Source organism: Eulemur rufifrons, chromosome 4, assembly GCF_041146395.1.
Source record: "Eulemur rufifrons isolate Redbay chromosome 4, OSU_ERuf_1, whole genome shotgun sequence".
NCBI lineage: Eukaryota > Metazoa > Chordata > Mammalia > Primates > Lemuridae > Eulemur > Eulemur rufifrons.
The window spans coordinates 4,951,763-4,963,917 of NC_090986.1; the positions used below are offsets into that span (position 1 = coordinate 4,951,763).

Consider the following 12,155-nt stretch of genomic DNA (forward strand, 5'->3'; position numbering starts at 1 on the left):
TCTGCTCCATTTATGCCCATGACTCACCAGGGACTACCGGGGAAGGCTGATGAGGTCAAGTGTTACCCGGGTGACACTTCTACAACATGAACCAACTTAACCTCCCTGGGCTTTCATCATTTCTACACTCCCTGCCAGCTTGCACAGACTTCATCACTAGGCCAGCACCCCCTGAACAGCTTTCTGTCTTCCCATCTTACCTCATAATCCTTGTTCCACAAAGCTGCACTTTATTTATGTCCAGCAACATATTCATATTTTTCTTTATTCCCAAAAAGCACAGTTGACTAGAAAATAAAGGCCCAACATAAAATTAGCTGAAGAGCCTACTTACTCTACAAATATTTTACGCAGTGTAGTTTAAAAGCATTTGGAATAATTTACTGAAAATCCACAGCAGGCAATGATACAGCATTATTTTTATTTTGATAACATACAGAGGGACTTTGTCAAGTGGCTATAGTACTGCAACTGCTCAAGATGAAAACTATATTTGCAAACATATTGTTAAAACTTCCCAGTTTGTAAACCAGATCTTGTAAGGTCAGGTTGTTTGCTGGTTTCAAAACAGTGCAGGAAGTGAAATTACTGCTTCTAATTTGGGGAAAGAATGCAGTATTCCCGGGAAGGTAAGTGAGGCCAGCATAAGAAAGAAAGAGCTATCGGGAAGATGCGAGTGTTTCTCACGCATGCTCTGTCATAGCTGACTTAACCCTGCTCAAAACATCATCTTGTTTAAAGTGTTCTAAACTCATGAGTTTTATAAGGAGCACAGGGTCATAGTCACTCTAAGAATAGAAGCCCCCAGGGAATTTGTAGAAATTTGGGGGAGTTTTGGCAAACAGAGGCCATGTAATTGGTTGGGTCGATGTCCATATCACCCAGATCTGGAATGTCAGGATAAAACTCCAGCTGGTATCTTGACTGCATTGCCTTATGTAAAGTCTTCTACTAGAAACTCTTCCCTTTCCCAATTCAACCCCTCCTCTACAGTCCTCCAGGGTTACTCTCTAGATTTATTGAGGTCACAGATTAAAGGCCATCTTCTCAGGAAGCCTTTAGTTAGCTCCTTGATACTCAGTTGCATAACTCCCGTTATTTTTTCCTTCATGGACCTTATCCCAATTTCATTTCCTTGATTATCGTGTAGTTTTTTAGGGTCTATCTTTCCTAATGGTGATGAGTCCAATGTGGGCATGTATCATTTATTTCTGGTTTTCTCCCTATACTTAGCAACCAGCACAGTATGTGGCATCCAGTCCTTGGTCACCAAAAATGTAGTGAATGAGTAAATAAACAATTGCAAGATTAATACCTAGACATGGAAAGGCTAGAAGCCAGGCAATGTGTTATCTTCCTAATTGTGCCTCTGATTCTGAGCAGTTATAAATGACACTTCATTGCTTGACTTTTTATTCTTTATTTGAAATATTACCATATTTGGATGTACAAAACCCTCCCACAATATTCTTCCTCATCTCATTGAATTCATTTATTTATTTTGATGTAAGTTTGAACATAGAGCATAGTTTTCTACTATAGACTATACAACCCAGTGCTTGCTACAATGCAGTGAAATAGAAAGTAATTATATCATGAGTTCACACAAATTTTCCTAGAATCAAGATGCAAAATTACTCATTTCCAGAAAAGGAATGGTATGGGAAGAGGTCATTTAGAATGAAGCCATGGGAAATGAAGAACAGTATTTTAGTGCAAATAATTAAAACAATTTGAATAAGCTTTTATCTGGAAGATAAATCTCTAAATTATGAAGATATGTTTTATATAAAGAAATGTAGAGTTATAACAATAATGTGGTATTATTTATATGTGTGTGTGAGCCATAGAAAATTTAGTCACTGTGCTTTTTCTAGGGGCTCAGCCTCCAGTGTTAGGCAATTCAAACTGATTTATTGGTTCAACCATAAAACCAAAGAACCACGCTCTTTCCATCATCTTCACCCCTTACTTTTGATGTGTGCCTTTTATCCTTCCTGGACCTTTGTTACTTTTGTACCTCTATACATATCTTTCACATTTTAAATGGCTGGCATAGAGGCTATAATAAAAAAATTGCTTTATGATAGCATGCTCAACATGCACCCAATCTCAGCTACATCTTAGGAACAAATACGCCACATGTCCATCTAGAACTACAGGAAGGGTCAGAGATAAATGTGTTATTTGCAACTGAAAAAAGAATAATTAACTGATCTAAATACTTCTTGAATATTCCCACATTTGTCTTATCTGGTAAAGCATTTTTAAAAGTTGTTCCATGTGTACCACATAAATAATACATTCAGTAGAAAAGACACTGAAGCATAGATTGACTAAAATACTCACTTTATACAATTACTAGACAATGGCAAAGTTGGGACTTTATAGACATATACTCCGTATATGTTTATAGACACATATTCCATGGTATCTTACATGATGCAAAATATTGTGTATTTACCCAAAACAAAATGGGTGGAAATGACCCCAAAAGGCTCCTATGGAAAGATGTTATTTTTTGCCACAAAAAGATGGTTATCACAGTGTCACTTTTAAAAAATGTTTTTATAATCATGTAAAGTTTACTCGCAGAATCTTCCCTAGAATTTTCTTTAGTGCCCCTTTAACATCCTTATTTCTCAGGGTATAAATAAGAGGGTTAAGCATAGGGGTCACCACGGTGTAAAAGAGGGAAACAAACTTCCCCTGGTCCTTGGATCTACTCTTGGCTGGCTGCAGGTACATGAAGATGACGGTTCCATAGAAGACGATGACGACCACCAGGTGAGAGGAGCAGGTCCCAAATGCTTTTCGTCGTCCAAAGACTGACTCGATCCTCAGAATGGCTTGGGCAATGTACCCATAAGAAATCAGGATGAGTGACAGAGGCAGCACCAGGAATAGGACACTAGCCACAAAGAGCTCTGCCTGGTTGAACGTGGTGTCCACACAAGCCAACTGGATGAGCACAGGGACCTCACAGATGAAATGATCCACTTGGCGATGCCCACAGAAGGGCAGCTGCAGGGTGAGAGTGGACTGTACCAGGGTGGTGGTCACGCCACTGAGCCATGCCGTAGAGGCCAGGGTGTGACAGAGCCGAGGATGCATGACAAAGGCATAATGTAGAGGACGGCAGACGGCCACATAGCGATCATAGGCCATCACAGCCAGGAGGACACACTCGGTGGATCCCAGAGCAAGGGAGACGTAGAGCTGAACCACACAGCCACCATAGGTGATGGTTTTCATGGGATCCCACAGGTTTACCAGGAGCTGGGGAATAACACTGCTGGTGAAGCACAGGTCCAGGAAGGAGAGATGGGAAAGAAAGAAATACATTGGCGTGTGAAGCTTGGGTTCCAGACGAGACACCAGAATGATGGTGGTGTTCCCCAAAAGAGTTAGTAAATACAGGATCAATATGACCACAAATAGAACCTTCTGTAACTGAGGATGATCAGAAAAGCCTAACAGGATGAAACCTGTTAGGTTGCTGTCATTGGTACTCCTCACCATCCTCATATGCAAAGTATGTTCCCGAAGGCTGAGGCATAGCTGAGAAAGATGACACAACACGTGAGGTCAAATGAGTGACAGCGTTACCACCTCCCAAAGTATTGCATGTCAAGTGCTTACAAGCCATGTCTTTACAGCTGGTGACTTAGACCTATTTATCTTCCTAATGAACGCACTCTAAGTAAACGCAAACACATCCTCTTAATGTCTCAGCTGTCCTCTGATGCTCTCCAAAGCAGAGAAGAACAGACGGATCGAGACATACCATCATCTTTTGTAGGAAATAAGTTAGACCATCCTTTCCACTGAACCAAATTTACTCCTTTACATAATAGTAATGTCTTTCTAGTTATAGAAAGGGGGAAATTCAGATAATTCTAACTAAAGACCGAAACCTGAGGTTTTATTTCAGCAATTTTCAATTAAGGGAGAAAAAGCATTTTTCATCATCCCCAAAGTGTGGAAATTAGTTATTAGGTTAGATGGTTGAGATATATTAGATATAATTGGCATTAATTAAAAACTAACTCCTGAGAGCCTGCGTGACCTGGCCAAAGGTACGTGCTTAGTGAGACGTAAAAGCAACACTTGAATCTGTTTCTTCTGAATTCACCCCTCTGTTCATTCTACACTCTATCTTTCCTCTTCCTTCCTTCAGTTCTTGTTTGTTTGCTTGCTTTTATTTTTTGCTTGCTTCCTTTTCCAGGGACCTAAGATGCTCCTGGCCCCCAAACTACTTTTTAATAAAAAACAGTTATCTTTATGATTTTAGATATTTTCCTCCTGGAATCATTTGCACTTTAAGCATCAGCTCAAAGGTAGATGCAAAATGTGCTTCCTGTTACTGGAAGCATTGTAATTAAAGGGGTGTTTCATTTCCAAATAAAAATTATATCTTATTTCATTTCCAAATAGATATCATATCTGATTTATGAAATGATACTACTCAGGAAGATGCTAATTAATTCTTCATTATGGAAAGGTCAGTTCTTCCATTATCCCCACAGTTACCAAGGTGTCTTCCTTTGGAAAACAATAGGCCTTTACTATTGTACATCCTATAACCTTTGTTCCTAATTATATGGAAACTTTGCTAAGAGATTAGGCTTGTGCTTTGATGTTTTTTGTTTTGTTTTATTTGCAACTGACTAACTCCTCTATTCGCAGTAGTTTGTGGGATTCACGAAGCCAGGGGCCATAAGCGGCGTGAGTTTGAGCCCCAGCCCTTAAAGTGTTCAGAGTAGAGTAACCCTCCAAAGTTGTTCATTCGTGTTATGCCCATCATTTCCTACCTCTTGTTTGCCCAAGAAAAACTTACACAGTATTAGTCAACTAGTAGATAATTGACATCATTATCAAATGAATAAATAGGCCTAAAAATCTGGCAGAAGAAACCTTATCAATCTTCCTCCAAATTGGAATTGCCTCAAACATGTGGGATTCAACCATCTATTTGAATGTAGCTTTATTAATAAAATTAATGTGAGTAGGAGGGACTTGTAATGTGGCAACTAGTCATCATAGTCACACATGTTCTCATCTTGATTTTGATGAACACCACAAGCTTGTAATTACAAAATAGAAACAGCCTACAATATCCTCGTTAATACCTCATCCTGTTTCTCCCACTCTTTCTCAGCAGGAAGCTTCATATATTTTGCCTATAGCTAACCAAATGTCTATCTAAAGCAAATGTCTCACTAAAGCAAATGTTTCCTTTTCAAATTGATTTTCTTCAAGTAAATATTATGCAGAATTAACTCTTAGTCCTCTCTTTGTCACTGCACATCAGTGCTCTGCAAAATGTCCCCCTGACTTTGCATCATGAGCTCGTAAGTTACTAGCTTTTTTATTTCCGTAGTAGGAATTACTGCCTCAGATTACCTTCCCTTTCATTCTGAACCTTTCACATCTTCACGGTAAACACCCATGAATGAACTCAGAGAGAACAACAGAGTCCAGGTACCTTCCAAAAGTGCGTTGCGAGCTCACAGAAAGTAACTCGTTCCACTTGTAGATAACGCTGAACTTGGGCCCATTTAAGAACAGCAATTTCTCTGAGCAAGGAAAACATCCTCATTACTCATTAGGAACATCATACATCGCTAAGCATGAAAAGTTTGAAGTAAATTCTAAGAAACAATTTTTACGATGTAAATATTGCTAGAATGAATGAGGCATTTCCATAACTTCTCTTTTTAACCTAATAACTTTAACAAAAATAAGAGAAATAGGAAAAAAATCAATATGAACAGAAATCAGTATGAACAGCCCTAAAATTATGAAATGCTATAAGCCTATATCACATATTTCATATATTGTATGCTTGATATATGAAAACTTAACAAACTCACATGGACACAGAACACAAAATACTTTTCTCTAAGCACGATCCTACACACCACTAACCTTGGAGAAACAAGGTGTAGAATGTAGCAGGTTTTGGAAAATAAAATATCCCACCGGAATTGTTGTCCCATATGGAAAATTGCTCGTTGCTGGGAACATTAGCTAGATTCGCAAGTGAATGATAGAGCTGCCTGCCACGTAGAGCTGGGTATGATCCAAGTAGAAATTTCATTTATTTGGAGGAAAAGTGATTGAAAGAACTATGTATGAGTGAACTTTCCAGATGTCCACTAGCACTTTCCCACCAAGTGACTGGAGGACTGAAAATAAACTAAAAAGTATTAATATTTAATCCTCCAGGAGAAGTTCTAAACATCCAAGTAAAAGAGCACCCAGGTGAAAATACAAAAGAAGAAGAAAAGGCCAAGGCAAGTCATCCCAGTATATTTGGGAAAAGGGCACAACTGGTGACTGCCTATATTCAAAAATGACAGCTATCTAAGAAACGTCACAATGGGCCTAGGTTTTAAACACTAAAGAAATTATTCTATAAAAACAAGAAAACACACACACACACACACACACACACACATACAACACAAAAGAAGAAAGGCCCTAATCAATAGAAGTGAGGTGTAGAATATGCATTTTAAGAAGAATTGCTCCAAGAAATGGTATAAATATTTGAGAAGATAAAAGTAATCGTCCGTACTCTCCATAGACTTACTATAATCTGGAATTAGCAAAACAAGTGGTTTGAAACAAGGATGGAATTCAAAGGTGGGGTAGGCTAAGCTATGTTTAAAAAATACAGAAATATATAATGCTAATAAATTATATGTAGGAAGTGAAAGATACAGCATAATTAAGATATGCTTGAGTAAATGCAATAGAAACAAATAAGAAAAAGGTAGTTCCTAAGAAAGGAGATATAAAAAATTCAAGCAGCAAAAATATGATATATGCTAAAATCCTCACAGTAATTTTCTTGACATCAGTAGCTCACTTTTCAACTCTATGAAAACTATATCTACGCTAAAACAGTAATTCTTACAGTTGCTTTTTAACTACATATACATTAAAGATATATTACTGATAAATTTTTATGCACCAAATAACACAACATAAGCCAACCCCACCTTTTAATTCTATCCTTGTTTCAAACCACTTGTTTTGCTAATTCCAGGTTAGAGTAAATCTATTGAGAGTATGGACGATTACTTTTATCTCCTCAAATATTTATACTGTTTCTTGGAGCAATTCTGAAAATGCATATTCTATATCTCATTTCTATAAAAAGTTTAGGTCATTAGCAAGGTATTAAGCCTTCATGAATAAAATAGAAATTTTGTTCTTTATATTCTATAGCTCATGGCAATAAAACTGGAATCAATAACAAAAAGTTTGATAACAGGTGATGCCAAAATTTCAATAGAGATTATTAGAATGCATCATTAAAAAGAAACCTGAATGTCAAAACATAAGAATATTCACAGTTTTAACAGTCTTATGAAACAAGATAAAATAAGGAAATAATTAAGTTAAATAACCTCTTAAAAACTAACAGAAAATAAAACTTAGCAAAAGCAAAAACCACATCTTAAAAAATTAACAAACGCAATCATAAATAATGATGAAAAGTCCCTAAATAAAGCTTTCAAATAAAAGAGAACTAATAGCACATTAACATAATAATAGAAAATTCATAAATACGTATGTCAAATTTTGGCAATGTTTCAGAAACATTTTAATAGAATTGACTTCATATAGAGATTGCCATACAAGATAGCAAATTAATATGTATATTGTAAATGACTTATAGTTTGGTTACAAAATTAAAATATCTATCCTGTAAAATATTATTACCTTTTAAATAAAAGCAGAAAAAATTTAATGAAATGAAGATATATATATATATATAAAGAGTATATTTGTGAAAAGAGCAAGACTGGTGACTGTCTATATTAAAAAAATGCTAGTAGCTAAGAAACATCACAGTGGGCCTAGGTTTTACGCACTTTTGTTAAGTTTTTATATGTTCTTACTTTTACTAAGTTTTATCTTCTGGTAGTTTTTAAAACTTATTTAACTTAATTATTTCCTTATTTTATCTTGTTTAACGTGACTGTTAAAACTTTGAATATTCTTATGTTTTGATATTCAGGCTTCTTTTTAATTCAAGTGGGAAAACATTTGTAGTCCAAGATCAATTTCCCTAAATATACAAATACAGCATGGAAAGAATCAGGTTGTCTAACTAAGACGAAATGAATCATGCTAATAATTGCCCCTTCCACCAATACCTAAGGAGTCTCTTCCAAGGCCCAAACGATTTCCCTTCCAGCCCTCCCCAAATGCTGACTGTCCCCGTGTATCTGTGTTTCTTCTTTTTGTGCGAACTGTTCTTCTTTCAGCCCCAGGTACGGCATGGCATGGGCCCTAAACAACCGTGCCAGACAGACTTTGGGATTGGGCAGCTGAAAAGACCTCCCAGCATGAGTACATTTGGACTCTGCCTAGGGCCAATCCATCCTCGCTCTGGGGTGCTCCACAGAAGAGGGTCCGCTAAAACCCTATCCCATGGATATACCATTTTCTGTGTCCTCACATCACCACTGATTATTCTGTCACCCTTAGAAGATGAGATGCTCATAATAAATCTTGTGTTGAGTCTACCTCCAGCCCAACCATCTATCTTAAAATATTGCAAACTTCTGAATCTTTTCGTGTCACACAGTATTCTGCCTAATAGTCACATAAGCATGGATGACCCCCGTCTCCTTGCTTGTGCTGGACGTGCCCCTTACTCTGCACCCACCAGTGCTCATCTCTCCCCCATCAACCTGCCCAGACTGTGCCCATTTATGAGACTCGGGCTCTAGTGTCGCTTCCCCTGTTCATTTCTCTGAGTTGTTCACCATCGGAAATGCCATAAGAATCAATGAATGATGTTAACTCCCATATCATCCTTTGGTTTTTAACCCTGATTTTTTATTTCAGTCCAGCGTCCATTACATCACTATCCGATTACAGAGTGGAGTCCAAAGTGCTGTCATAGTTCTGAAGCTATAAATTATTATTCTTCGTAAAACACTTTTTAAGTATACAAAATTGCTATGAATCATTTATTTATCCTTTAAATTTCCAAAATCCAAAACAAAACACAAATATGAAAGCTTACTTCTTTAAAAAAAATCTTAAACACAACTTTTTCATCCACACAGAATAGAGTTCTAGGCAGAAGGCAGTAAATATTGTTAGCCAATGTGTTTTTTCTTTAGAAATAAAAAAAGTTGCATGAAAGTGATACTTAAATTGATTCCAAATGTGCTTTCAACAGGATGGGGAGATTGTGCGATGCAGCATGAGAGGGAGAAGGATGTTGATGTGAAAGTTGGGTGACAAGCATTTTAAGTGTTTTTAGGAGCAATGAAAGCACAGAGCGGGTTGGGAGGCGGAAGCTTCAATTTAATAAAGGGGCAGCAGGTGTGTGGTAAGTAGAGATGTGTGCCGTATCTCAGTCTCCTTCTGGAGCTGAATTTCTGAGAATTTATTTATAGTCATAAATAAAATCATTTGCCTAAACAGATAATATATATCCTGACTTAATTCCTTTTTAACTCAACAAGATTGTTTCTAGACCCTGGAGAGAAGTTTCACAAACATATACCTTATTGAGAAAGCTTTGAATTGGAAGATATTTTTGTTCTGAAGAATATAGAAAGCTCGGAGCTGATTAATTTAAACCCACTCTTTGCTGGATTTCAGCAGATGTGATATTGGGCATAAAAAAAAGAAAGAAAGGAAAGAAGAGAGAAAGACAAGACAGGGAGAAGAAAGAAAAGAAAAGAAAGAAAAAGAGGCGAGGGAGGGAGGGAAGGAAGGAAGGAAGGAAGGAGAGAATGAGGGAAGGAAGGAATGAATCAAAATCATAACAATTTTATGAGAAAAAAGATTCTGAAATTGAGACATGAAAGGATTGATTGGAAATACAGAGACTACACAGTTCTGCTCAGTGGCTTTACTGTCATAGTTTACATGCAATAAAACATACAACCTGAGCGTCATGACTGGTCCTGGTCATTCCTGTCTACATACCTATTTCTGGCCAGGAATATGCTTTCTGGACTCGGGAGTTACTTCCTTGTCCATAGTATCTCCAGCTGCCTGTGAAGAGGAAATACATAGGCTTTCCCAAGACAAAGTCCCAGAGCCACGGGAGCTGTTCAGGAAAGCACAAACTAGGAAACAAACGTGAAGTCCCGGGACAGTGAAGTAGTCAGTGCTGTAGAGTCCTGTCACTGGCTACTGCATAAACTGGAGGTCGGTATGCATAGAATGACAATCCCTAATCTTTCTCCCCTACCTGGAAGAATATGAGAAGATGCCAAAACCATCTTGTGGGAGTTCGGGGCACAGGTGAAGTTTCATCCTCAGTTATGAGCAAGAAGTATCACAGTGACCAGAAGCCACTTCTCTGGGGACTGAATCTCTGCAACAGCACAAAAAGATATGGTTCCCAGTCCACGCAGTCTGTGGCACCACATGAAAATGTCCATTTCAAATAATGGAAAGAACTAAATGACCTCTAAACTCAGAGCTGGGACTTGCTTGGAATGTGTCAATGAAAGTAAGCTATTCCCATTCCCAGAACTCCCACTCCTAAGAAAAAGAACCTGAGGATGAGAAACTCCAGTGATCGCCTCCTCGATAAGAAGAAGGTAGTTTATGCTGGGAAGGAAAAAAAAGTGTTTGGTAATATGGCATCATCATGTCCCCAGAAGGGTTGGCGGATTACCATCTTTCCCCTATGGAAAATGTGACATCCTGGGATCTGGTCATGGAAAAATACAGTAATAATTTCTAGCACCTAAGGATTCATGTGGTAAGATAACAGCAAACTTGGCAGTTTCCCAAACTTTTATCAATTAAATTCATCCTGATTACTCCATTATAATGTTTGCATATGGCTATAGAAAAATACTATCATTCAGCAGTTAAAGAGAAAAAGCCTCATGTGTGAATGCCCTGAGAACTGGCCACCATGTCCAGTTGGCCACGACTAAGTTCCGAGTGGCTGATGTCAGGCCATCGCACTGTGCTGTTTTCACTACAGTCGCATGCCCACTTTTACATTTTTGTGCAGGCAGATTTATACTTCTTATTCTTTCTCTCTTCTCTTCTAATACTTCAAATGGCAGGTAGAAGTAAAAATTGTGGCTTTATTGTTATCAAAATAGCAGAGTCCCTATTTTCCTTTGATTACCGAATTATTTGATTATGCTTATCAGCAATTTCCAAATTCTATGCCCTGTTCTATGTCCTGCCTAATAAGTCTATTTTCCTTATAGTTTGCCTGGATCGTAAGCCCCATTTTACTTGCAGTTCAGAGATGCCCGTGCCCTCCTCAGCACAGGGGAGAACATCCCATCTACCTCCATATCCTACTCTACTGTGTGTGTACAGCCTCCAACTCTCATAACGTTAAAGGAAACATCCTTTCTGCCACCTGAAGTGGAGTGTAACACATGAAGACTATTTGATTTCCATTACAAGATGTCAGCCCCTTTAAAACTCACCCGTGGATTCTTTTCTTTCCTTATATATATATTAACACATTCGTAATTTACAAAATAATATAAACTCCTCCTTCTTTAAGGTGAAGTGTCACTACTTATATAATGTTGCTTTGCAATCATATGAATTTAATACCAAAAATCCAAATAAAATAAAACATGTAGGCATTAATCTTGTAGTTTGGCTGATATAGATTTGATTTTATAAATCATTTGGTGAAAATGAGGGTCTTTTCCATAACATTGACTTCTACTGTTTGATAATAAATACCATCACATAGGGAGAATCTACCAAAAATCCAGCTGGACCATTAGTCTATAAACTCTTTAAAGGTGTAAGTACTGTTTTGTTCACATCTGTGCCTTCAATACTTGTTGAATAAATGAATCCATTTCTTAAAGAGATAAGACAAACATAAGTTCCGTGATGCATTAAAAATTGCAAGAACCCAGTACTGTGTGAAAGGATAGAGGGTGTGATGGAAGAGTGAGTGAGTCACCTGATAAGTGCCCCTCACCCGGCACGGAGGCCATTTAGGCAGCCCACGTAACAGGTGTTAGAAGGTTAAAATGAAAAGAAGTGAGTATAGAGGTAATGAAAAGGTAAAATTCACAGGATTGTGCGCAGGCTACATACAGCAGTGGGAGGGAAGGCGGGATGGTATATGTCCCATTGTCTAATATTTTTTTTTTTTTTTTTTTTTTTTT

General features: G+C 37.7%; 1 protein-coding gene across 1 annotated transcript; it reads right to left on the bottom strand.

The window, feature by feature from the left end:
- Window positions 1-2,574: 2,574 nt before the first annotated feature.
- On the bottom strand, window positions 2,575-3,528 carry LOC138382924 (olfactory receptor 2G2-like). The gene has a single exon (XM_069467535.1). The coding sequence runs from the start codon at window positions 3,526-3,528 to the stop codon at window positions 2,575-2,577; it is 954 nt and encodes a 317-aa protein (XP_069323636.1).
- Window positions 3,529-12,155: the final 8,627 nt, after the last annotated feature.

Excerpts from the sequence above, each read along its gene's own strand:
- LOC138382924 (XM_069467535.1), bottom strand. The coding sequence starts at position 3,528 with ATGAGGATGGTGAGGAGTACCAATGACAGCAACCTAACAGGTTTCATC.